Source organism: Hydractinia symbiolongicarpus, chromosome 15, assembly GCF_029227915.1.
Source record: "Hydractinia symbiolongicarpus strain clone_291-10 chromosome 15, HSymV2.1, whole genome shotgun sequence".
In the NCBI taxonomy this organism is placed as follows: Eukaryota; Metazoa; Cnidaria; class Hydrozoa; order Anthoathecata; family Hydractiniidae; genus Hydractinia; species Hydractinia symbiolongicarpus.
This window is the reverse complement of record NC_079889.1, coordinates 4,787,976-4,814,536: the sequence shown is the minus strand read 5'-3', so window position 1 is coordinate 4,814,536 and position 26,561 is coordinate 4,787,976. Positions and strand designations below refer to the sequence as shown.

General features: G+C 32.9%; 3 protein-coding genes across 4 annotated transcripts in view; 2 read left to right on the top strand and 1 right to left on the bottom strand.

Moving 5' to 3' along the window:
• LOC130628983 (HBS1-like protein) overlaps positions 1-23,749 on the top strand; it is a 29,145-nt gene extending 5,396 nt beyond the window's left edge. The window contains exons 1-22 of one of the 2 annotated variants that reach the window (XM_057442058.1): positions 1,227-1,324; positions 9,579-9,643; positions 9,953-10,021; positions 10,122-10,283; positions 10,890-11,021; positions 11,307-11,354; positions 14,456-14,594; positions 14,730-14,829; positions 15,939-16,008; positions 16,386-16,467; positions 17,067-17,150; positions 17,237-17,354; positions 18,290-18,436; positions 18,860-18,937; positions 19,232-19,349; positions 19,863-19,931; positions 20,432-20,533; positions 20,825-20,915; positions 21,881-21,989; positions 22,255-22,355; positions 22,930-23,074; positions 23,481-23,749. In XM_057442058.1, coding sequence (XP_057298041.1) covers positions 9,601-9,643; positions 9,953-10,021; positions 10,122-10,283; positions 10,890-11,021; positions 11,307-11,354; positions 14,456-14,594; positions 14,730-14,829; positions 15,939-16,008; positions 16,386-16,467; positions 17,067-17,150; positions 17,237-17,354; positions 18,290-18,436; positions 18,860-18,937; positions 19,232-19,349; positions 19,863-19,931; positions 20,432-20,533; positions 20,825-20,915; positions 21,881-21,989; positions 22,255-22,355; positions 22,930-23,074; positions 23,481-23,489 — 2,016 coding nt within the window. In that variant the 5' untranslated portion in view covers positions 1,227-1,324; positions 9,579-9,600 and the 3' untranslated portion in view covers positions 23,490-23,749. Of the gene's footprint in view, positions 1-1,226; positions 1,325-9,577; positions 9,644-9,952; positions 10,022-10,121; positions 10,284-10,889; positions 11,022-11,306; positions 11,355-14,455; positions 14,595-14,729; positions 14,830-15,938; positions 16,009-16,385; positions 16,468-17,066; positions 17,151-17,236; positions 17,355-18,289; positions 18,437-18,859; positions 18,938-19,231; positions 19,350-19,862; positions 19,932-20,431; positions 20,534-20,824; positions 20,916-21,880; positions 21,990-22,254; positions 22,356-22,929; positions 23,075-23,480 lie in introns of those variants that run through there. The other variant, XM_057442060.1, reaches the window with a different exon arrangement.
• On the top strand, positions 3,237-9,242 carry LOC130628985 (uncharacterized). The gene is made up of 2 exons (XM_057442062.1): positions 3,237-8,464; positions 8,579-9,242. The coding sequence occupies exons 1-2, from the start codon at positions 8,249-8,251 to the stop codon at positions 8,873-8,875; spliced, it is 513 nt and encodes a 170-aa protein (XP_057298045.1). The 5' UTR covers positions 3,237-8,248; the 3' UTR covers positions 8,876-9,242.
• Positions 23,750-24,114: 365 nt separating the features above from the next.
• On the bottom strand, positions 24,115-25,868 carry LOC130628984 (uncharacterized). The gene is made up of 2 exons (XM_057442061.1): positions 25,683-25,868; positions 24,115-25,074 (listed from the first exon to the last, which is right to left on the bottom strand). The coding sequence occupies exons 1-2, from the start codon at positions 25,819-25,821 to the stop codon at positions 24,521-24,523; spliced, it is 693 nt and encodes a 230-aa protein (XP_057298044.1). The 5' UTR covers positions 25,822-25,868; the 3' UTR covers positions 24,115-24,520.
• Positions 25,869-26,561: the final 693 nt, after the last annotated feature.

Genomic DNA, 26,561 nt, shown 5'->3' with positions numbered 1-26,561 from the left:
AAAAGTCAAAAAATTAGCGACAGACTTATTTGAAATAGGGCAAGGAACTTCAATGGCATATTTATTACAAGGAAATGACTATAAACCATCATCATTTTATGACACATCTATAAAAGAATTTAATTTTGAACAGACAAACAGTGAAACAGTTGAATTACGTCCGACAGTTAATTTATTTTTGCAGGCTCTTGACTTTGAACCAGAAATAGCAGAGTTATCAGATGAGCAAAAGTCATTTGTAAACAATATCATAAAGAATTCTTCTTCTGCGCTCAATGATCGTGATCGGCCTCGTTTTGTAGAGTTTATATTTTTTGTATTTTCAGTGTTAGTATTTGAACCCCAATATATTAGTTTATTTGCAGCTGGTTGTAAATATTCTAAAACTGCTTTGAATAATTTATAAGATTCGAATCCGGTATAAAACTTAAAGTGTGCTTCATTGTGTTTAAACCGGTCAATTGAAAATGCTATGTCACTTATAGTGGCTTGTTGTTTTTCAATAGTTTGATCAAGTTCCTTTTCATGAATTCTCATACAACTAATTTCGGCTCTCAATTTTTCCAACTCTTGTTTTAACTCTTCCTCCACAGATAATTCTGCAGCAATGTCATTTGTCGTAGCCCTCACAGGAGAAAATAGTTGCAATTTACAGTTTGTACTGTTGAGAGTTTTTCTTGGTTTGCTAGCTGTTGGTTTGATAGTTTTTGGGACTATTGTGGGAACATTGTTCATATATGTCTTCTTTCCACCAGTGAAATGAACAGAGCAAACTCTATGCGATGTAGAAGGTACAAAATCCTTTCTACTGATCATAAAAAGCCATTTCTTTCGAAGCTCTGAGTCTTTAGGAATGACATAAAAAGATAAGTCTGGATTCTTCTTTGAGTTGTTTTGACAGAGAGGTACACAGCAAGTTATCCCTCCTCCTTTACTTTTAGCTTGCAATAAAAAGCTTGAACTTGATGAAAAGTTTGAGCCAATGCTTGCAGGAGAGCCCAAGTTTTGAAAAAAACTGTTGTCTTGATTAGAATTTTGTATATCGCTTTGGTTTTGAGTAGAATTAAGGATGAAGTGTACTTGTTCGGCCATTTTTGTTACTACGAATGGTTTGTTTACGTTTTCGCGGAATACAACTACCATAATGCATTGCGAATTAGCCGTATAGAGGGAACGGGGAATTCGGCACAAATACAAAGCATGTTGTACGTTGTCGGGTCCAATTAGCCCGGTGCTAAATGGAGTCGTAGCCGCTGCACTGCGCGCACCCCCACAAGACTGATGAAAACAAAACAGGCTGGGGACCAGAAATAGATAGTTAAAGGTACTGATTATGATTGTCAATGAGACCAAATTCAATCCTGTTGCTGTAATTTTTAAGTAGTTCCCTACTACGTACTTGTCTACTACGTACTCGTATGTTAGCTAAAATGAGGTACTTTGTCTTACAAGAAACTGTCATAAATATATCTAGCTAGCTATTATGAAATCTTCCAATCTGACTTCAAGTTTGGGCACAAGGTAACAACATGCTTAAACAAAAAATATATCTTCTCCAAAATAAAACCCTAAAAATAATACATTTTAAAAATCAACGTGAATCATCCAATCCACTGTACAAAAAATCAAACATCTTAAAAGTATCTGACTATTTAACCACTCTAAACTGCTTGCTTATACATGACCTTTTCAATAACAAACTTCCTATTGTATTTAAGTATTTTTCGCAACCCATCTTCAGTTTTCATTCCTATGGCACCAGATCTACCCTCACAAATGTTTCTATTCCATATTCCAAAACCATTAATTATGGCTCAAACTCATTCACACATAAATGCACTCATGACTAGAACATTCTGCAATACGCCATTTCAGAATTAGCGCAGCCATATTTAATTTTTCTGCAAGTGGTGCAAGTTGAACTTTGAACCTGACAGACTAACATAGTGAACAACCATTTTAGTGAAATTTAAATGAGATATCAAGGTGAACACACGTGTAAACAAAGATTTTGATTATTGCTTTGGAAAATTTTGATTGGAAGGGCATTGGGCTATCTTCTTGGACAACGATTTAACTGTAAATAATTATTGGATTGATACAAACTTGTGTAGCAAGATATTTTCGTTTGGATCAAACTTTTAAAGATGGGTAAACACACCCGTTGTGTCATAGGCGTGTGTGATAATGACAACAGATATCCAGAACGTATGATTAAACACAGTAATGTTTACGGAAACATAGTCATGCACAGTTTGCCCAAAGACAAGGATGTTAGAGCTGCATGGGTTCACCAGATATTAAAAAGAAGGAAAGACATTAGATCTAAAAAGGACTTCCTAAAAACTGCCATGTTTGTTCAATTCATTTTTTGATGGCAAACCCACAAAAAAAATCCAGTTCCAACATTGTTTTTGACCGTTAGAAAACACATTACCAACACCAAAATCCAGAAGGCCACATAAACGTAGTACTTCAGAATGTCAAAAAAGCACTGAAATTAAGAAAAAATTGTTTGAAATCAGATCACCCTTCAGAGAGCATTCTTATTGTGCATTAAGGTTACTGTAAAGGAAACAATTTTTTATTTAGGTTTTTTGCAAAAAAATCATCACATATAGAAAAAAAAATTCTTTCCAATGACATATTTTATAGTCTATGAAAATATTTGGAACATCCCTTTTTTTGAAAAAAGACTTTTTAAAGGTGTTATATCCTTCACACCTTCGAGAAAATATGTGCAAAATGAGTTGAGCATATTTTTTGTACACATTATGCATAATATTTATACTCCCATATAAAAACATGCATAATAATATTTTTTAGATAGTTTACTTTCACTATCGAATTAAAAAAAATCAAAGTTAAGGAATATGCATATGAGCTGTCTCTTGTAAACCTATTGATGATTCTGATTATTCTGATTATATATTCAGCATAAAGAAAAAGTTTGCATTTCTATCATCTTTCTGCATACTCAGTTCACACATTTTTATAACACCTACGAAAATCTTTAAAAACAAATATCTTGTTAGTAAATTTTCGCATACATGCCTTTACGTTTGTGGTCTCATTGAAATTTTCGGTAATGAAAAGCTGAATAAATTATGTACAAAAGGTTCCCGGATTTTTTTGTATAAATTACTGATTAGCGAATTATGACGACAGAAAGAAAAAATTATGCATTTTTTGAATGATTATATATAATTACAAATAATTTCATAACGACGTTATTAGAAAAAAAACCGGGAACCTTTTTGAATTTAATTTATGCTGAATATAATGGTGCGAAAACGAGAAGTCTGTGACCACGCGTTCAAAAAAGAAGCCATTTTAAAACGTACGGTGAAAAAAAATTGGTGTGTGTTTATTTCATTATATTTTCTTCTTGCTAAATTACCATCTCACGAAAATAGCACCATCAAAAAAGTCTTTCATCAAGCATTCAGAAACAAAAAAACATGAAAAAAAATATAAAAGTATTGATAAATTATAAAGGTTTTTCTTAGACTACTCATCAAGTGAGTTTTTTCCTTTACAATAACATTAAATCCAGAAGGAAGTTTAAGTGACATTGGGTCATTAACAAAGGATATTGGTTGTAACACAGAGGTTCAAGAACCAGAGCCCATACCTGTTCAGTTTGCACATATTACGCGTGAGTGTGATGCTCTGAAATGTTTAAAGCCATTTTTGACTTGCTGAAGCCAAAGGCAGCTATCGAACTTGCCCAGTCATTGTTGGCATCACATGACTTTAACATTGATCCAGTACTTTTGACTATTACAAAGTCTGGACCAAAGAGAAAGCTTTCTCTTGAACAAGAAATGTTGCTGGCCCTAATGAAACTAAGGATGAATCTTTTAAATGATAATTTGGCACATAGGTTTCAAATTTCAAGTGGAAAAGTATCACAAATTTTTATTACATGGATTAAACTAATTTCCAAAGAATTATCTACCCTTATAATATGGCCGTCAAGAAGTCAAATAAGAGCGACATTACCTGAATGTTTTATAAAGTTGTTTCCGAAAACAAGAGCTATCATTGATTGTTCTGAGGTATTTATGGACACTCAAAGTTTCTTAGAAGTACAGGCTTGTTTATGGAGTGATTACAAACACCATTGTACAGTTAAGTTTCTTGTGTGCATTACTCTAAATGGTGCAGTGTCCTGGATATCTCCATTATATGGTGGAAGGAGTTCGGACATTCATATTGTAAGGACTCAGGATTTTTAAAATTGCCTGAACCTTTTGACTAAGTAATGGCAGACCGTGGATTTAAGATCAAAACCGACTTAGCCTTGCAGCAGTGCACATTGAGCATACCCCCTAGTGCAGCAAAAGGAAATCAAATGGTTGCTAAAAATGTTACCAATACATATAACATAGCTAATGTACGTATATACGTTGAGCAAGCTATCAAAAAAATGAAAGAATTTCGAATGTTAAAACACCAACAGCCTCTTTTGCATTTGCCAATTATGAATGACATTTTACGGATAATAAGTGCATTTGTTAATTTAAAACGACCTTTAGCAGAGTAGTATAACACGTATTATTTACATTGATATTATTTACATAAGTTATATATAGTACTATGCATCCACTAATGACAACAAGCATTTTGAACAAAGCCATTCGTTAGTGTCTGTTTCGCTTGTTATGTTTTCGCATTTGTAGTGAAACCATGCAGCACAAAAATCACACTGAATACTACTAAGTTCTCTTTCTTCGTTTTCATTAATTTCGCATTCTTCTAACAGAACATTGTCGCAGCTGCCACAATATGTTAGGGGCTTGAATTCAAGTAGTGCTGGATAAACAAACAACTTGTAAAATATTTCCAGATTTGTTTTCACGTTTTTCCAGTGTTTCTCATCAAATGTTTATCAAATGTTACAATCTCCATAAAAAGGTCTTTGTTTGTCCACACAATAAAGTAACATTTCCCTATGTTTGCAATTGCCATTTGAAAAATAATTTGAGTATAGTATTTATGTGTTTTTGACAACTTTGTAGTATCATCTTTTGTTGCTACAATTGACATTCCTTAGCACCTTCTGTAATTGTTTTATTTCTTATTGTATATGGACATTTTATTTCATTTAATGCTGTACCATGACACTTGCATGTTGCAATACCATCTGGCAGTGGTTTGTAGGACCTATATATATATACACGAACCCGAGATAAAAAAAAGGTTTTATTTTCTGCATTGTACTGTCACAGCATCACAAAGTATGAGTGATACAAAAGAATTGTGGATAGCAATAAAACGAAAAGATGACAAAGGTAGCGAGATTGTGTCAGCTTAGTGCTCATGCATGGCGGGACCATATGAAACCTGCAACCATGTTATTGCTTGCCTTTATAAGGTTGATTATGCAAACACAAAAGGATTATGCAACCCTACATGTTCTGAGCAAGCTTGTGCTTGGAATCAAGGGACCAAAAAAGAAATTGTTCCAAAGAGAATTTTTGAATTATTTGTTCGAAAAAAACTAGCCACATCAAATGAAATGGACAAAACTCCTAGTGAAGAAAGAAAGAATTAGAAGCTTTCAATCCAAGAATTGAATCACAAGGGGAAATTAACACTAATAATATATCGCAATTTTTTGGAAAAGTGCAGGCGATTAATAGAGACGCTATACTGTTTAAGTCCATTGAAACACTTAGTACCACAGTTTTGAGTGAGGTACAATTGTGCACAACGTAAAAGAAAGGGTGCTTGCAAAAAAACATATACAGAACAGGAAGCGACACAGTTATTGCTGAACGAATTGAGACTTAATGACAAAATTATTAAAACTGTTGAGAAAGCTACAAGGGGGCAAGCAGAACAGTAAGTGTGGTAAGAGAAACAGGAGCAAGAAAACCAAAAACAACACCACTTGTTGCAAAAACAATTTTTGGAGAACCAGCATTAGTAAGTCAGGCAATAAAATGGGGCAATGAAAATGAAAGTACAGCATTAAAATCATTTTATGCAAAGGAAATATCAAATCATGTTGATTTAAAAGTTCAAAAGTGTGGACTTTTTCTTTTGAAAGAATCGTAGATGGTAGCACTGTTTATTTCTACAACTAGGGTAAGTTATAGCAAAGTTGCAAGTTATAAGCAAAATAATTGTTATTCACTTAATCAACACATTAATTTGATATAAATAAAAAATGTTTTACAGGAGGTAAGCTTCCACACTGTACATTTGGCTCAAGGCTTTCTCTTTGTAAATTAAAAAATCTGGACAGACTACCCTAAATAGCACAACACATTTTTAATCTATATATGTATACAATGCAATCCTTGATATTTTCAGTCCTTCTCTCAAATATGTTCATAAATATCATCAAGAAAAATGTCCCATACAAAAGTTATCATTCTTAGCATTTATTCAGTAAAATTAAGAAATACAAAAGATTTAGAACCAAAACTCTCAGCATATCTCCATCTTCCATATCTATAATATTATTTCTCACACAATATCATCTGTTCAGAAATGAAGGCTGCATTCCCAGCAAAGCAGTCTCAGAAAACATTCTGTTACCACCTTACTCTTTGCTGTTAGATGATAATTTAACAAAAATAACATCTAATGAAAATCTTAAGATTTTTGTGCTACATAAATTTAAGATATCTCACAGTAAGAAATGTACTGGTTGCTATTGCTAGCAGGGGACATAAATCCTAACCTGGGACCTTAATCACAACGTAATGCCAACACATGCCCTGCCTGTTTGAGAACGGTAGCAAAAAACCACAGAGCAGTTAAATATGACGAATGTAAAAAATGGTTAAATATAAAGTGTGACAATATATTTGTTAAATTGTACAATTCCATGTTGACTGATGACACTTTAAACTTTGTGTGTTCCATATGCCTCCGCAATGAACTTCCTTTTGAGGATGGCTATTTTGACAACTCATTACAAAACGATGACATAGAACCAGATATATCTTCCTTTAAACCAAACTTTGATTTTGACCTTGGTTCAACTAATAAAAAGGGTTTCCAAATGGGTCATTTGAATGTGAATGGGTTAAGAAGCAAGCTTGACTATATAAAGTCTTCCTACATGAACATAAACTTGACATTCTAGCTCTAAATGAGACTAAAATTGACAGCCATGTCACCAATGCAGATATTAGCATCCCTTATTACAAAATTTTTTGTTGTGACAGGAACAAACATGGTGGTGGAGTCTTAATTTATGGTATTTATACATTACCCACTAAAAAGCTTAGCCATTTGAGTAAAGATAATAATGAGAGTATATGGATTGAGGTCAAACTAAAAAAGTACTTCAATATTTTTATGTTCCATAGACCACCTGGAAAGGAAAAAGATCTTGTCATGGCGGAACGACTGTCTCAATATATCAAGGACTGTTTAATAAACCTTCCGAAAAATCCAGAAGTTTTCATCTTAGGTGATTTAAACTGTAATTTTAATAAACCTAATAACTTGACCTGAATTTAAAAGATTGTCTTGTCTCCTGTAACTTGAAGCAGTTTATTGATAAGGATACTCACACAACTATTTTTTCATCTACTTTAATTGATCTCTTCATTTCCAACAGTGAGCATATATGTCACTCCTCTGTCATTGATATAGGTATGAGTGACCACTCTTTTATATATGCCATTCGTAAATGGAAAAGGGTTAAAATTCCTGCAAAAGTTATTAAAGCAAGATCTTTTAAGAACTTTAACAATGAAAAAAAATGACTTGCATTCTGTAAACTGGAATGAAATTTTAAATAAAGACAATCTTTTCACGGCTTGTAATATCTTCAATGAATTTGTTACTAATATAATTGATCAACATGCTCCTATTAAATCTAGCCGTGTGAAAGGAAATTGCCCTCAATGGCTAAATGATGACCTTATTCATGCTATAAAAGAGAGGGATTTCTTAAAGAAAAAAGCCTCAAAAACTGTCTGGGACAAATTCAAATTCAAAAGAAATCAAGTCAATAAAATGAAGGAAAAGTTGAAAGGTCATCATTATGGCAATAAAATAAATGAGGACGCATCGGATCCTAATTGCCTCTGGAAAACGCTTAAGGAACTTGTTCCTGATAAAGAGAACAAGAATGTTCCATCTTCCATCTCTAAGAACGACATGGAAATAAATGACCCTAAAGGTATTTCGAACTCTTTCAACTCCTTCTTTGCTACCATCGGTAGTACCCTTGCTCAAAAATTTACTTCTGACACGTCTGATGTCAACATAAAATGTAATGATAAGTGAGAGTGTTGAAAGCTGGCCTCAAAGTTTTTTCACCTGTTTTCACCAAATTGTTTACAAATCATTAAATTACTGGTTATGTTCCATCTTTTTTTCTGGCAACGGAGTACCAATACTGAAAGACAAAACATGCACTACATGCAAACAAACACTGGAAGCCGTGAAGGTTGTCATGATTGAGCAAAAAGACATCAAAAAGATTCTTCAGGTAATCATCGAATTTGTCTCGATTATCTTGTCTTGTCTAATCCATAGATGCTATTGTATAGTCAAAACAACGTCACCTTATACAAATTTTCTATAGATGTTTCTTTTGTTATAGGATTTTATTTTATCTGTGAGCCACATAAAGAGCAACCTCGCAATAGATTTAAGCAGACAACCACAAAATATTGAGTTAACAACGTCACAGGGAATCGACTCCCTAATTTTGCCTTGCTTAACATTAACACCAACAAAAAAGACTGCACAACAACCACAACCATCACACCACGAAGAGCCATCTCAAACACAACCATCACATCACCAAGAGCCATCTCAAACACAACCCCTATCAACACAAGCATCACAGTTGGAACAACAAAAGCCACCTTCGACAAAACTGCCAGAACAACCATAACTTCAGCCACCACCATCACCAGGTCAACAAGAAGAAGAATAACAACAGTCTCCCGAGCTACCTTCACCTGCATACAATCCTGAAAATCCTGTGGACTTGCATTATGACTACGACGACACTAGTACTGACTTTGACATACAAATTTCTTCTCAACCCCAAAAAGAACTACCCAAAAACAACTGGAATTTGTTACACGTTCCTCTCAACTCGACACTCCCACACAACTCAACACTACTGCACAACTTCCAGCACAATTTAACAACATATATTTTGTAAAACTAACTTATTTATTATTTAATATAAACTCATAATATATTTTATCTTATTATTTTGTAAAACTAACTTTTTATTATTTAACATTAACTCACGATACATTTTGTCTTATTATTTTGTAAAACTAACTTTTTTATTTAAAGTATATATAATTTGTTGTTACAAGATTTCGTTGTCAATCCCAATAATCAATTCCATCATGACTGACTTTGTAAATAACCATCTTCCGTTTGTTAGCGCATTCAATCGTTTTAATTTTATTTGTAAACAATTTTCTTATCACCATATGTTGTATACTTATATGGTGTATACTTAATGTAACACAGGACCCACATTGATAACAGTGTTTCTAACACTGAAGTACCTATATCCTGTATAACTATTCGGAATCATAATAATAATAATTACTAAAACATCACATTTTTTTTAGATGTAGTAAAAATAACATAAAAATGTCCAGGCATAGAAATATTCGCAACCTTAGTTTGGAGGATGGTAAGGATATTTGATTTAAATAGTAAATTATTTATCATGTAGCATGAGAATAATTGTAATTTTGCTTGAAATTGCTCTTACTATAATAAAAGCTAGGTGGTTAAGTGCAACAGGTCTGAGCAAAAGATGACTGTAAAAAAACTTAAATATCACCTGAAAACTATCAAAACAGTTGCGCAAAGATGTAAAAAATATCTACTGTGTATAGTATTATTTAGAAGTGTTTCTACCTTGTAACAAGTTCTTTTTCTTGGGCATCTATGAGAACTAAAATGCTGAATATAATTCTACACATTTTTTAATTTTCAGAGTTATCAGAAGATGTGTATGGTCGCTCACTTGATGATACAGATCACTATTGTGTATCGCCAGGAACAGGTTAATTAAAAACTTTAGTCAATAATTATTTTTTTACTTGTTTTAATTATTTGCTTGGCCTGCATATTCACCCATTTACTGATTTTTTTTTCTTTTTCAGAGGCAGAGTTTATGTACAGAAGAGATAAAAGCCATACCTTGTCTTCCTTTATCGGAAATGATGCCAAAATTGAAGAGGAAAAAGGAGAATTTGATCAAGAAGACTTTTATGACAGTGTTGATGTTGAATATAAAAGGCCTGTACTAGATCCTCTTAACCAAGGTTTGATAAATCAATTCTGAGTCCACCCTGTAGCTTATATGCAAATGTGTCAGTGCTTTTTGCCTTAAAAAATGCACAATTTATTTGTAGTGTTTAGAAACGACGTATAAAGAATTAAAAATGTTTGATTTTAACCATATAAATGTGGCGAACATGCATATTTTAACACAGCAACTGTATTCCGAGTTCTATAGCTTTAACAACACGATAGTGAGGAAAAATAGCGGATGCAAGTTCATTTTATGCGCAATAAATATTCAAGCGTAATATAGTTTTCTCTAGTCTTTGCTGTTTTTACAAACTATATAATTTGTAAAAACAAGCCTTATCTACACATCATTGTTTTGCCTTTACTGAGCTGATAGTAAACAAGAAAATGCCCAGGCCTTGCCATGAGCAAATCAACTTCTGGGTGATTGGGTGCTAAGGCAGTAGAATTTGCACAAATGATCAAACAAAATTTTGAAACATTGACACTAACCTGAAAAAAAAATTTGCTTTTAAAAGTGCGTAAGTGTAGTGCATAGTTTCCTTCCAATGTTGTTAATAAACCTTGTAAAAGTTGTGTAACAATGTTTCCCAACTTAAAAACTTTTTTTATTGTAGGAAAGCTACAATCTTGTATTGAACATCTGGAGGATATCTTAGGTGACTCAATCCATGAAAAAACTATTGTTGAAGCCATTCTTGCACATAACTTTGATGTTGACAAAGCGCTGAACCAAATCTTGAATAAAGGTTTAAACTCTCTTTTGTTATTTCAGTTAACAGTTAACCCTGATGAAATTTGCTGTAAATGGGTTGTGTGAAAGGATACAGGAATGCTTTTGGTGTAAAGTTTCAAGAAAAAAATAATGTTTTTGAATAAGTCTTGCGAAACACCAACATGATATTATTTCTTAAGTCTTTCGCAGTTTTCACGTAAAGCATTAAGGATATGGTGTACACTACAGCATGATTTAATAAGCATGATTTTTTTATTTCAAATTTTTTTACTTGGAAAATAAATTTACATTTTTTTAGGCTCTTCTACTAGTCCTCCAAACCCTCCCAAATCAACTTTTAATACTGGTGAGTGTTTCATTTTGTTGAAAGTGGTTGAATTATTAATGTTAGTCACAAAGTTATTGGTCAAAAAATATATATTAGTGGAATACTACTAACTAATGTAATACTAACTTTAACTAATGTTTCGCCTCTTTTTTTCTTTTTATGTTTAACTTTGGCACCAATTAAGGTAAGATATTTGTCTTATTTTTGTTACTTTATATTGCACCCTGTGGTTTCGAAGAAAGATATTTAGGCATGGTAAAACGCTAAAAGATTGCATGCAAGATTTATTGTAAATTCAGGGGTTACTTACTAGCATTTTAGTCAGCTCATAAATGTTTTTCTGTTTTTTAAAGAATCAATTTTTGTTTGCCATTATCAGCCATTTATCAGAGTTCTTTCTTATTTTTTACTTTTTACAAAGAATGATAAATTATGTGCATACACTTGATTTGCCTTGCAGAAGGGGGCCATTTTGTTGTCTTGTTGTTGTTTATTTTAATAAAGGGAAACCAGGGTATAAAATGATGTTGAACTTTATTATAGATCTTTAAAAGTTGGTTAACAAGTCATTTAAGTTTAGTAATTTTAGACCTGTTAAGGAATGTGCATTAAAACTTTATCATTTAGATATTACAAAGGTGAATTGATTCACTAACCTAAATTTTTTTGCTAAAATAACACTCGTTTGCTCTTCCCAGGTCCCTCAAATGTTTTGTTTGAGGCCCATACCTCTGGTTCTCATTAAGTAATAGAAATCTTCTTTGTTTTATTAATACATTGGTCCTGCACAAAACACTTATAGATTGTGAAATAATCAAGATTTAGCTTCGGTACTATATTGAAAAACCAAAGCAATGCACAATTATTAATATTTGTTTTGTTTTACTAAACACACAATTTTACTTATCTGCTAACATGTTATTTTGACGTATTATGAAGTATAAGATAAAAAAACAACATTAAAATGGATGATGGATTAAACATGCCCTCGTTGTTGGAACTTATAAATTTATCATCAAATACACCTGATGGGGTTCGTGAAGACAATATACCTCAATCAATACCATCGTTGTCTGAACTACTGCAAAATAGTTCTATGGTTCCCCTGTCAAGTATGGGTTTTGGTAATAATGTTATGGAGACCCTGCCTTCTTTATCAGAAGTTAGTGGTGCTATACCATCTTTGAGTGATTTGTGTTTTAAAGACAGCAAAAAGATGATATCAGAAGAGAAACAACTGTCTTTACCTTCCTTGTTAACTGAAGATAAAAATTACCAAAAAGACGAGGAAATATTTGAACACAATTTAACAACTGATAATCTCGTAAGTCAATCTCCCAGCATTGCACCATTATTGTCGTTTGAAAAACTGTCATTGTCGCCAGGCAGCTGTGAAATTACCTTACAATCAGTTGCTAATATGAGTTTGGCAGAACTGGCTCAGCATCATTTTTTATCAAAAATGGAGGGCAAGAAAAAAAGTCATGGGACTGATGTTTTCTCACTTTGTAGTAAAGAAAATATGTATAAATCGTCAAACAAAGGCCACACAAATCTAAAAAAGCCATCAAATTTTTCACGAATTTTTGGAGCAACGCTTATCCTAAAGAAACCTTGTATTGGTATTAGCTCTTTGAAAAAAGAACATGCCTACCACTTACCATATGAAGTATTTGTGTTGAAAAACGAATGCTATAATGTTTCATTAGATAAATTGTTTCTTTTCTCCACCCCTTCTCCAGATGATGTTGTAAAAGCAAAACAGGGAAAAGCTTTTGAGCGGGACTCTAAACCAAGCTAGATCCTAAACCTGTAATTTAGTAGTTATTATCAAACTGCTTGTAAACTATGTGGTTATATTAAAGTGATTTAACCATAAACAAGAAGATTATGGAATATCATAACTAGGAACTCTGTATTTTGTATTTACAGAAGAACATAAACTGTAATTAAGATTATGCAAAATTTTATTATTTTAGTTGAAAATTAAGATATTTGTAAATATATAAACTTTTGTTTTATATTGTATATATGTAAACACCATTGACATCATTATTGTATGTCTTTTTTTTCATTTTACACTATACTTAAGCATATGTTTTATGATTTTCTTTTATTGTCATTCTTACCTTGTTTGATTGTTGTTTCAACAAATTTTAATACTTTGAGTATGAAGAATTTTATAGTTCAATTTTACACAAAAGCTTCGACATATTAAGATGTAATTTTACTGTTTTGTCTTATGTTTATTATTAATTATGGTTTATTTAAAAACTATGTTTTAAATTTTTCATGTAAAATGTCTTCTTCTTTATTCTAATAATTTTAGTTTTATCTTAAATAAATATTTTAATTCTAAATGATGCCAGCATGAATTTCTTTCAAAGTTTCCATTATAATTGGGGAACTCCTCAATTAAAATCCTGTTTTTGCATATCGTAAAATCATATTTCACAGATTGCCAAGTAAATTTTGAAGATATAGAAATTTTTGCATTACGGGGGAAGACTGCCAAAAGCACAAAATCCACAAAATCTAGTCCTTTGTTTAATTTAGTGATTTTTAAGTATTCAGTAAATAATTAGCTCTCTGTTGGGAAAGGGCGTTTAATTTATTAAAAGATGTGTATAAAAGAGAGTAGCATTCATTGAACATTTGAATTTTAAGATGAGTTATATATGGTGTGCTAAGAAAGAGGGCTTTTAGTCGAAGCATTTCAGTACATTAATAGAGAAAAATGTGAGAAATTATTTTAAGTTATTTTTGCTATAAACGACAGTTGGTGAGAAAAAGCAACAAATTATTGTTTCTAATTTTGTCATCTTAAGAAATATGTATAAGAAAATAATCCCCAATGTCCTTTTTAACCAAGGATTTAATGCATATTACACACATACTTTACTTTAATGTGTCTTTTTAATAATTTGTGATATACTCAGAGTTTTACCTAAGAACTAAAAAAACAAAACAACTTGTGTATAGAAAAAAAAATGTCAACTAAAAGATTCAACCACGGAATTAGTTGGTTAATTTCTAGATGTTTCTGAATGAACAGATAAATAATACATTCACCATCGAAATTGTTGTAATCACTAGATTCTTTCGAGTTTCTTCTTTAGAATATTTTACTAGCAACAAAAGTTATATTGTGACGACTCCAAAATTAGAGAAGTCATCAAAAACACCCTCACCGTCATTAAAAGAGAAAAATCCATTTAACAGAAAAACACCAAGCGATGATTTGAAGCCATCCCTAAGGTAGCTACTGTGATTATTTGTCAGTTTGCTCTCTAGCATGAATACTCTTCAAATTTTACTCTCTTTAAAATCCTTAACTTTTTTCTTCTTTCTCCAGTTTCAACATTATTATCAAAAATGAAACTTTGGTTTTAGCTTAACGACAAAGACTCCATCCCGAACACAGACTAGTGAAGACTCACTTGATGGAACTCCAACTAGTTCAAAGACTCCTAAAGCATCCAAAAACAGAGAGGTATAAGATAAAATTCTAATAAGGTTGTTAAGAATATTTACTGTAAAATAATTGGAAGAATACTGACATCTCTATATTAGCAACACTAAGCTAGTTAAATATATAGAAATTATTTAAAAACACAAGGAAATGTTGGGTTATTTATGCAATCTTTATACTTTATTCGAAGAAACTTTCACAAGAGAAACTTTTGCGAGTTCAAAAACTCACGAAATTTTTTGGATAAATTTCCGCGGATCTACAAATTGAAGTATTTTCACGAGATAAACTTTTGCGAAATCCGAAATTGTTAAGTTTTGGCAAGATAAACTTTTGCTATTCGTGATTATGAACTTATTTTTTATGTGGCCTATATTTCTTACAATAAAAAGAAAGAAGTGTTTTTTAACGATGTAATTGTTTTTCTAATGGTGTGTAAAAACGTTTTTTTACAAATTGGGTTCATCGTCAAAATCACAAAACAGATAAAACACATTTCTAGGCTTGCGCTCTTCAGCTCCCACACATCGTCGTCATCGTCTTCTTCGCCAGTAACTCGATTATAAGCATTCCGCTCCTCTTCATCAATTCTGCAGACCGTGTCCAGATTCAAAGCTAATAAGGTAGGGTCTTGATCGACCAAGGTGTCAATATCATGGAAAGGATCTATCGTCGATAGCTTACTTAATCCAAGTTCAATGTCGTCGTATGTTCCAGCGGCTTTCCATCCATTAATGGTGATAATTTACCATGAGCTAATGTTATGTAGTTGTAAAAGGCAATCACCCAACCAGCAGGCAAAGGCTTCAAAGTTGTCTATTTTTTATATCGGGAGGGCGAGCCAAGTGAGGGGGAGTCAAAAAATAACTTTCAAAAATAGCAAATTTTTTTTAAATTTTAGTGGATAAACTTTCGCGAATTGACAATTTTAAAAGTTTTGGGAGACAAAGTTTTGCGAAAAAGGCCAAGAAAGGCGAAATTGGCGAAAGTTTCTCTCGCGAAAGTTTCTCTTGCAAAAGTTTCTCGCGAAAGGTTCTCTCGCGTCCGAATAAAGTATTTTTAAAGAATTTTATTTTAAGATATGACAAAAGATTTTAGTAAATGTGACTGTTAATTTTCATGCCACCCAGGTTATTGATATTTCAACGGAACTGAAAAAACGTCAAGATGGAAGAGACCTGATTAATTTAATTGTAATTGGTAGGTATTGTTCTCTTATTTTAAGTATTTTTAAATATTCATTTTGAGGTTAGCCAATTTTTTTTTACCCGTCCTTTATATACCTCATTTTGTGTGTCCTGCTACTGTGGTACTATTTGCACAGAGACAGACAAATTATGTTTATTATTATCAAGATTAGTTGTTAGCCCATGGAAAAAACCCCGGTTCACCCGTCCTTTAAATTTACCTGTTGCAACAAAGTGAACAAAAATATATCACATTTGATATTCATATTACCAGTAGCACGTCTTCCTAATTATTATTAAAGAAATAATAATTTTAAATTAAACTTTTTTTCATTCTTACACTTCCATTCCGTTGGAATATTAATAATCTTGATGGGTGTTTTTTCACAGGTCATGTTGATGCGGGTAAATCAACTTTGATGGGTCATTTACTTTACAATCTTGGCAATGTTTCAAAGAAAGTCATGCATAAGTATGTATTTTACTTATTTCAAAACATACAAGTGAGAATCTACCATGAAGATATTAAAATGTGAATGTACTAGATCAGTGTGCAACACATGGAGTGATATAGACTTGCGTAAAACCTGCATTTCCAGGCGTTAAAAACTCCATTACAGCATTGGAGACTATATTGTAGGAGCATAGTGGTGTTAGACATTTTACTTGCAATGTTCAATGTTATAAAAAAAGTACAAACTAAAACATTTCCTTGTAAACATAAATTTTTAATTAAGAGATACTTAAAAAGCGTGTTAAAAGTTGAACGTTTTTATTGTTTACCCTGTAACTAATAATTTGTTGCAGCAAAGTTCAAACTTAGTGTAGACAAATTACTGAACCCCTGTAAGCCTAGTTCGTTACTGTGATGGCACTGCAACCACCACATAGTAACAAAACAATACAAAACATGGCAGATTAGTTGTGAGCAAAAGTCTGTTGCTACAAAAAAAACAATCTGGCACATTAACTTACTTTGTATGCTGAATTGGCAATTCTCTTAACTCTCATAAAAGAATAACAAGCTAGCGTTTTAGTGTTGCATTCCCAACCATTTTGCATAACCTCTAGAAACGAAATGGAATCAAAAAAGTCTGGAAAAGGATCATTTGCATACGCATGGGTGTTGGACGAAACAGAAGAAGAAAGAACTAGGTAGATACGAAAATATTTTAAAACAGTATAATTTTTGAAGTTGCTGGACAATTTCGTTGAATTTGCCCTTTGAATTTTATGTGCAGAGGTATTACGATGGATGTTGCTATGACAATGTTTGAAACGAAAACAAAGATGGTAAGCTTAATGGATGCACCTGGACATCGAGATTTTATACCCAATATGATTCAAGGGACTGCACAGGTTAGAATTAAATTGTTGATGTACTTATCTAGTGAGTTTTTAAGTCCTTTATTTAGCAAATCAATGTAACCTAAAAAAAAATTGATTTACCAGTATGTATGTCAGGAGAAGGCTTGATTGTTATAGTTATTATTCTTTTACTCCTAAGATTTTGACCAAATCTTCTATAATATATGATATATACATAATATATTTTTTAGCTCCTGAATTTTGACTCCACTTAAAGTTTAAATTTGCGACCGCTGTGATAACAGACCTTTTTTAGAAACTAGGCTGTAGAGAGTGTTGTGTACCCTACCAGTTATGACCAATTGTACAATATTTTGATTTTGATTTGGAATACCTAACTAAGTGATCAATTTGTTGCAATTGAATCAGCGGTCATTATGTAACCGCAAGAGTCGCCAAAACTACTTTATTTAAGATAGATTTTTATTTATTTATTTAAGAAAGATTTTCAAAAGTATGCTTTGTTCAAAAAAAAATACACATTTCCCAAATTTCATAAATTATCATAATTATGACGTCATTCAAAATTTTATAATGGTTCTATGCTCTTCAAATAAGGATATTCAGATAGAATATCAAATTATCATGACTAAACTAACGTTTTTAGAGCGATATAATATTCTGGTTGAATTTTATTTAGATTTAAAGAAAATAATTATTTTGAAAACGAGGCTATTCTTGGAAAGCTCGGTTATGGGTTTGATGGTAGCTTTCAATGCTCAATTGAGGCACTTAACGAACAGAAATATTTACGAAATTAGTTTTACTTATGCTAAGGAACTTAGGGATAGAATCATTTTTAGTATCGACGACAAATTGAATTTGACAAAATTAGGAAATTCGGGAAAGGTTTATTAGCCAAAATTTTTGCAACTGTGCTTCAACATCGTTCATTGTAGCCATTTTTTTCACACACTACGTTTTAGGCAGATGTCGCAATCCTTGTAGTCGATTCAAGGCCTGGTGAGTTTGAAGCAGGCTTTGAAGCTGGTGGTCAAACGCGTGAACATGCAATCTTGGCAAGGTCGTTAGGTGTTGGCCAACTTGTAGTTGCTGTAAATAAAATGGACTCTGTAAGATATTTTTATGTTTTTCATTATTATTATTATTATTATTATTATTATTATTATTATTATTATTATTATTATTATTATTATTATTATTATTATTATTATTATTATTATTATTATTATTATGAGAGATAAAACCGCTTCAGTGTTGGAAACGCTGTTATCAATATGGATCCTGTGTTTTGAATGTATACATTAGGTATACACCAGCATTGCATACCCAATTTCCCTCACAAGACATGGTTTGACCCATAGCTGGCATTTGCTAAACAAGCCGGCGCTGTGGACAGCACCACGGACCTCGTGATAATGAAGAGAACTCCATAACCACCAGGCCACACGCCATTATTTGTGTGATACATACCTACTTTAGTTACTACCTGCTTATTTATCTTGCCTTCATTTGTTATGTTATTTTTTTCATAGATCAGTTGGTCTAAAGATCGTTATGACGATATTGTGATTCGTCTAAAAACTTTTCTCACGAAACAAGCTGGATTCAGGGTAAGGTTGGCATAGTACAGCAGCACTTTTGGCTTGATATAAGCCACGCAAGTAACACTGCGCTGCTTATTCTAAATAAAAGTGTTTAAATTTGCGCATGCGTTAAAATGTAAACAACGACGTTTTGCTTTTTTTATATAAAAAATTACAATTTCACAAAAAATTTGGGTTTTTTGTTTATCTCTTGTTGTGACTGTTAATTTCATGTTGATGATATCTTTGTATAGAAGCTGGGAGAATGGAACATATAGAACATTTATTTATCTTCTACTTTAACTGAATTATTATTATTAGGAATCGGATGTCTATTATATACCATGCAGTGGATTAAGTGGTGAAAATTTGACGGAAAGATCAAACGAAGACAAGCTGATATCATGGTATAAGAAGGATTGTTTGGTCGAGTTAATAGGTTAGTAGCAAAGTTTAGTCCTTGAAAAATACCATCCTTACGCCTGATTCTTCCTCCCTTTGGACTGTAACTATGTTACATTACCGTCAGTGAAGCATTGCTCCAACTCGCCGGCCCCCAAGGCCGGTTGACGTTGTAGATTATTCCAAATGCGCTGACAATACCACTTTTAAAGTGCGCCGGAGTGGGGACAGGAACCTGGGACCTTATAATTACCAATCGAATGCACTATCACTACACCATCTCAGCATATTGATCATTTAGTTTACATAGCTTGAATTTTATAAACAGATGCAGAAAATATGTAGTCGGTCAATGATCATAATAATTTTTTTTTTCGCGTGATTCATAAAAAAAGTATTTATTGCCCTATCAGTGGTCCTTGTGTGTGCTTGTTCTTTGTTTGTTTTTTGTAATGTTTCTATAACGACCAATCAAATTGTCTTTTTTGCAAAATAATAGCGAATGATACTTGATGGCTGTTTTCTCTAATTTGTTGTTGTTGTTATGTAGATCAGTTTCGCGCACCTGACCGTCCTATAGATAAACCATTTCGATTTTGTGTGGCCGATGTATACAAGGGTAAGAAGATTGTACCAGTAATGTTTTTAGAGAAATGTACTAAGTTTGATTTTTGGGAAGGTAATAAGTCGAACGGAAAAATTATCCCCAAATGTCAGGATACTAAACATGCTGGAGATGTAGGATTTATTGTGGTTCACCGATCTAGTGATTTTCAAAGATTAGTTCGACCCGATTGCAATTGCGTTAGTATCAGTATATAATGATAATTTTATCACTTAACATGCTGATTTTTGATTTATCGAAACCGTTTCTTTAAATGAAAAGAAACGGTTTCGAAAAGGAAAAAAAAGTCCTTAAAAATATTCAAAAGTTGCACACTGGTGAAAGTCAGTATTCCACTAAAGATTTCTTCATGTTCTGATACAGTTTATAAGTGCAATAAGAAGGAGAGGATACTTCATATCTGAATTCAACGCTTAACAATATGAAATCTGAATACGTTGTTAGCTGTTTGTTGTCTGTTCCTTTTTTTTGAAAAACAAATTTTTTTCTTGCAGGTCAAGGTTCATTCGTTGTTGCTGGTAAAGTGGAATCAGGCAGTGTTCAAAATGGCGATAAAATTATGCTGATGCCAGCTACTGAATCTGGTATTATCAAAAGTACGTATGTCTCTTAAATGTCTTCGTGAAATCATTCTTAAATTCATTTTACAAAGCCAAATCACATGATCTTAACATCAAAGTATGTGGGGTTGATCACTTCAATATTCAGGAAAGCAGGCAAGAAAATTTTAACGTGTCAGAATTCTTCGTTACATTGCACCAACATGAGTTGATTTTTTGAGTTTTAATTATCATCATTGTAATCTTTTTTCTGTTTCCGTTGATTCAAGTGATAACTTTAAAACTGGTAAATTGTCTGCTTTCTGTTCACCTTTTTTATTATTCTAGGCTTAGCAACGCGAGACGAGCCTGTGAAATTTGCAGCGGCTGGTGACCACATAACTGCGTCCATTCATGGAGTAGATATGGCCCATGTCAGGTGAAGCTTTGTTTGAGATAAATAATAGCCTTTGTTCAATCCAAATTGGATTTAAAATGTCAGGGTAATGCATTCAATTTAAAGGGGCAATGTAAAAATGTCGCTTTTTTAAAACTGCTTAATACAAAAGTTGTAGGAAGTTTTATTTGGTGTTTAAAAGTTTTTATGAAGTGTTATAAATATCCCCACAAACTAATAAAAGTGAAACATTTTACAATAAAAATAGTTTATATCACCTTATAGCTCTTCAAAAATCTTAGTTTATAAGGCAAGTTAACCATTTTTGTCCTTTTTATACCCTACACGCGTCATTATGTCTCAGAAATATATCTTGTTTCTGAAGTAACTCATATCTACTTTAATATTCCCATGTTGATAAGGGACGAGTGTTAAAAGTTTTAGCTGAATCTTATCTTTCGACAGTCAGTAAAAAATTTCTTAGTAGTTAACATGATTCGTCTCTGTTGTTCCTCATGTTGACATTCAATAGTTTTTCCTCATTACCACAAGCTAAGCTTTATTTAGTCAATCCTTGATATATTCGGTTTAAAATATTTCTATCACTATTGCAAGAACTCTCGTCAAAACTTTGAACTGGATGCTTAAAGTCAACCATCTAGGTGACAAGTCACGTAGGGCATCATCGGGCAAAAGACACCCCACCATTACACCGTCATAACACCTGCGGACCTGGTTGTGAAAAGTATTTTGCATGGTTTAGAAAGAGGATAAAGTGAGATACCCAGCGGTGCTAAACCTGAACCATATATATTTTTTCATTCCTCACCAATTTCAACTCAAAGCCTGGAAAACTAATTATTTTTTTACACTCAAAAAGATCTTTCTAAAAACTGGTGCGCATTGACCGGTTTAGTAGACAAAACTTAATAAATCAAAAACATGCTTTTTTATACGAAAGAAAAAAAAGCAGATTAATGTCAACTTGTTTTTATGCTTTGCTATAGCGTTGGATGCATCATATGCAGTGTGACGTCTCCAATCAAAGTAACAACGCGAATAGTTACACGTATTGTGGTGTTCAACACTCAAGTTCCCATCACAAAAGGTTTTATGGTGAGATTTTTTTAATTCTGTTTAGGGAAAAAAAATTATGAACATTTTCTTACAGGAATTGGAAAATTTTATTTTTTTTGTCAACCAGGAGATTTCTACTAGGTTGCATCTTTTTTATTTCGTCGTCTGGTAGTTAAGCCTTCAGAATATTAACAAAATATAAGTAGGGTGAGTGGTCATTTACGTTGTTTTAAGCAAGATTTATTGGAACGCATCATTATATTTTCATTCGCAATGTGATTCTCCCTTATTTTTCTTTTCTTAGGTTGTCTTTCACTCACAAAATTTAAGTGAACCAGCGACAGTTAGTAAGTTGGCAAGTATCCTCAATAAAAACAGTGGAGAGGTCATACAGAAGAGACCAAGGTAGGCATGTACACTTGTAATTTGTGGGATAGCAGAAACGTTTTATTGTTTAGCGTTAAAATAGTTGTCTTGTATTACTGTAACGTGAATTATTAATAATGTAAACTAGCCCTTACGTCAGTGTTTATACTAAACATAACGTCAGGTCTAAGTGACTATTAACATTTTTAAATCTATCCGTCATTTGAAAAGGAAAACAGGCATGGAAATAACAAGGAGTTTTAACTCAACTTGACAATAGTAAGGAAAACAGATGTTGTGAATTTGAAATTTTACATCATATCTTTGTAAGTGCGTCAAATATTTATTATGGACAGTATACCTGGACCTTGTCGGCCCTCAGTCAAAGTCGACTCTTCTGTTTGTTTTAAAATTTCTACTATCAATTACTGACAAACACTTGTAGTGATGGTTATGTGATAGTTACCTAAAAAATAATGTCATGGCAGCCGGTGTAACAAAAGGTTGCGGGGTGCATGAAAATTTCTCTACTTTATTTCAAAATTATTTCAGGTTTAACCGTCAGTATTACAATCTTTTCATTTCTCACCTGTGTATTATTCCGTGCTTTTAGATGTCTGACGAAACACATGAATGCTGTGATTGAGATCAAGTTCCCACGACCAATTTGTGTGGAATTGTATCGTGACAACAAAGTCTTGGGACGTTTCATGCTGAGGTATTCTGGAAATACAATCGCTGCCGGTGTTATTACCGAGGTATATTCTTGCATGGGTTGTCGTGAAATCCTATATCATGTAAAGTTTGGGGAGATTTTAAAGAATAGCAATAAAAACACTGAATGTCTTACTTATTCTTGTTCAGCTTTAAATTTGGGCTCCCAATTTGGATTGGACCAAAAAGTAAATCTAGTGTAATGTCAGCGAGAATCAAAACTAAAAAATGTACGGTATTTGCTAGGCGTGACGGATATGGTATTTTCTTCTTGGAAAGAATAGATTTCTTAAGAAAAACTCTAGGGTTTTTTTTTTGTGAAAAGATAGCTAGGAACCCTACCTTGGACAATTATAATCAGATAATCTTTACCCTGTTTGTTTTACTGTGTTTGTTTTTTTCTTCTGATGTAATAACGAAAACAGTAAATAAAATATTTTTGTTTTTAAGGTGAAGTGAAATGTATGGTCGAATATTAGTTGACTTTGACAGCGTAGGAGTTGGGAATGTGATGCAGCTTTGTCGCCGACAGTCACCTTTAATCCGACAGGTCAGGGGAATTTACCGACAAAGTCACGTCGTTAGACGATGATGTTAAGGATTTTGATAAAGTACGAAGTAATGATTATTATAAGTGGGTGTAAAAGATGGTTTTTAGTTTATAGCATTTGTAAGAACTCGTTATTTTGATGTCCAAGGAAAAAAAAGAACACGTGAAAGTTTATTGTTGCTTGATTTTACCCCCTCAAACAACACCTGTGTCCGATTTTTTTATTTTTTTTGACAATCGTAATTTCTATTTAGTGTTAATGTAAAACACGAGGAAGATTATACTTAAAGCAACTCTTGTGTGAGGAAGGTTAGAGTAAGAACATTTTCAGCGGTGGTGGTACCTGGTGGCGGTTTGAGTACCTAAGAGAAGTAATTTTGCGGGAATAAATTTTCGGCGTCATTTTTTTTCTTTCATGAAAAAAAATATTCGCAAATTAAGTATAATAATTTTTTGAGAATGAGAAGCAAGAATAGCAGAAAAAACAAGTGTAACAGTGTATTGTGAATGATAACAATTAAAGAGAAAAGTCGTGCGAGTTCTCTACATCTTCTTATCCCGATCCAATATAAGTTTATGCACAGACAATTATAGCTGACTTATCGCGTAGATATCGCGAAGTTTCGCTAACAATTTTTCTACGAAAATAAATAAATATTTATTAGTGTGTTAAAATACAAATAGAGTTACATTATGCATGTTATTTCTTTAGCGTCACGTATTTTTATCTCCTTAATGATACAAACTAGCACAGTCATCATGATACCCGTGCTATTTCCGTTATTATAGGTTTCCGTACATTTTGTTACGGGAAGTAATGGTAACTCATGGTAATGCTACAGTCATCGTCCGAAAGGTTTCTTGACCTTGCGCAGGGTAGGAAACGATTTTGTGTAATATTTTGGAAACAGAAAGTACATTCTGTTCAAGAAAATGCTTCCTAGAATACAAAGTTCGTCGGCTCAGCATTTGGAGTCACTTGACCAGTTGGTTCACTTCTGGTTTCTTCAACGACATTTGGTACCGTCACGTCGCCGATATTTACAACTGTCGGCGCTGTGTCACTCTCAATCTGTGTGTTTGCATTTGATACTACATGTGAATTATTTTCGATTATGTGCACTTCACCGGAGTTATTTTCTGGGTTGACAGCAGCAGGGGTAGCTGGTTTTGAAGAATACTCAGGTGGAGGAGGAGAATACGGAGGTAAAGTGGGTAAGAAATTGAAAAGGCTTCGCGTTCGGCTTTGATTTCGTGTTCTGTGTTCACGACGACATGGACGTTCTCGGTATACAAGTTGACTCGATGACGTCAAAATTATAAAAAAGTGTATTAGAATAGACAAGACAGAGAATGATAAACCGACCGCCATCATAATACTGGACGGTCCAAATCCCATCTGAAGCCAATCCTTCCACATGCTCTGCCCACTTTCATACAAAATTTTTCCCACCACGAATTTGATTTCGCATAAGCTGTATGTTCCAATCACGACTAAAGAAAACACGTTTACAATATTTCAGTTCTATATACTTTAGAGAAGCAACTTTTACTCTCACGCCAGGATTGCCAGAGCGTCCTGGAAAATCCTGCAATTTTAATTTTAACCTCCATAAATTGTTTTTCTGCAGTAAAATTGTGTCATGACAACTATCCCATTTTTGATTGACATTTAGCTTGTAATGTTAAGGATTTCTTCATAGTCGCTTAGATATAAAATAAAATGATTTTAAATATATATTTATCATATCTTCTTGTCTAGAAATATTTGAACAGTTTAATATAGAAATCCTAGATTTTAGCTTAGGTGTTCTGAAAAGTCCTTGAATTTATTCTTTTTTTCGCTGGCAACCCTGCAGGTTTTGCCGCATTTGTAAATTAAGAATTGAGATAGCAACCTCCTCTCCAGTGCTTTGTTCAGGCGGACAAGGTTGTTAATAGGAGATTTGGTGCAAGTTGAGTATAAACAACAGAATTGCTTACGCTCTGGTTCACTGTGGCATATATTTTTTTACCTTGGAATGACTATTTGGAAACAACACAAAGTAATAACAACTTAGCTACCAATTATCCTTTTTTATGTCCAAAAATAAAAGAATTACCGGTTAAAATTTTCCAGAGAGCAGACACCATTACGCAACAATCCCTTGCTCTAAAATGTTTCTTCACAGTTATCAACCATACGCAAACAATATCCAGAATAATCGACCCGCACAAGCAAAAAGAACCGATAATTATCATAGCTGAGATTCTTTTAAGTTCTCCGACAGCTAAAAAATAAAATAGTATAATGCGTGTTATAATGGAACTAAGTTAAGAAGACTGAGACGAATTGTGAATTGTTAAAAAATGTCATTACATGAAAAAAAGACTGGGAACGAGGTTGGTCGAAAAGATTCTTTTCACAACGGAATCATCGACATCATATACTGGCTTATAAAACCAGTATAAAATCACATGCCCTGAATGATGAACTGTCGCGAATATTTTCGAACAAGAATTTAAAATTTTTACGTGGATAGCTAGATTTTGTCGAAAAATTAAAGTTTAAAGTACAGATTGATGACGACAATGCCTTCAAATTTAACGATTTAAGAAGTTTATAAAGCGAAGAAAAATGAGAGGAAATTCCGTGTGTAATACTTTTCGCGAATACTACGAAAAAATTACGCAAAATTTCCTACGCTCCAAACAAATTCTTTGTGCATTCTTTACATCTTAAAAATGGGTGGCGTTAGCTATAAATCTAGAAATAACTGTTCGGAGATATAAACTAATGAAAACAGCCCGAACCCCGAACGAGACCCAGAAAGACATAATTTGTGAAAAACTCACATTTGCTTTTGTAGTCTTGTTGCCATGCTTTGGAGAGTATACTGTCATAACTCAGCTTAAAACCTGGCGTGTAGATCCTTCTGGTTCCAAATGAATAATCCTTAAAACTCAGAAACTGATCACTAATAAAACTGGCGAATATACAG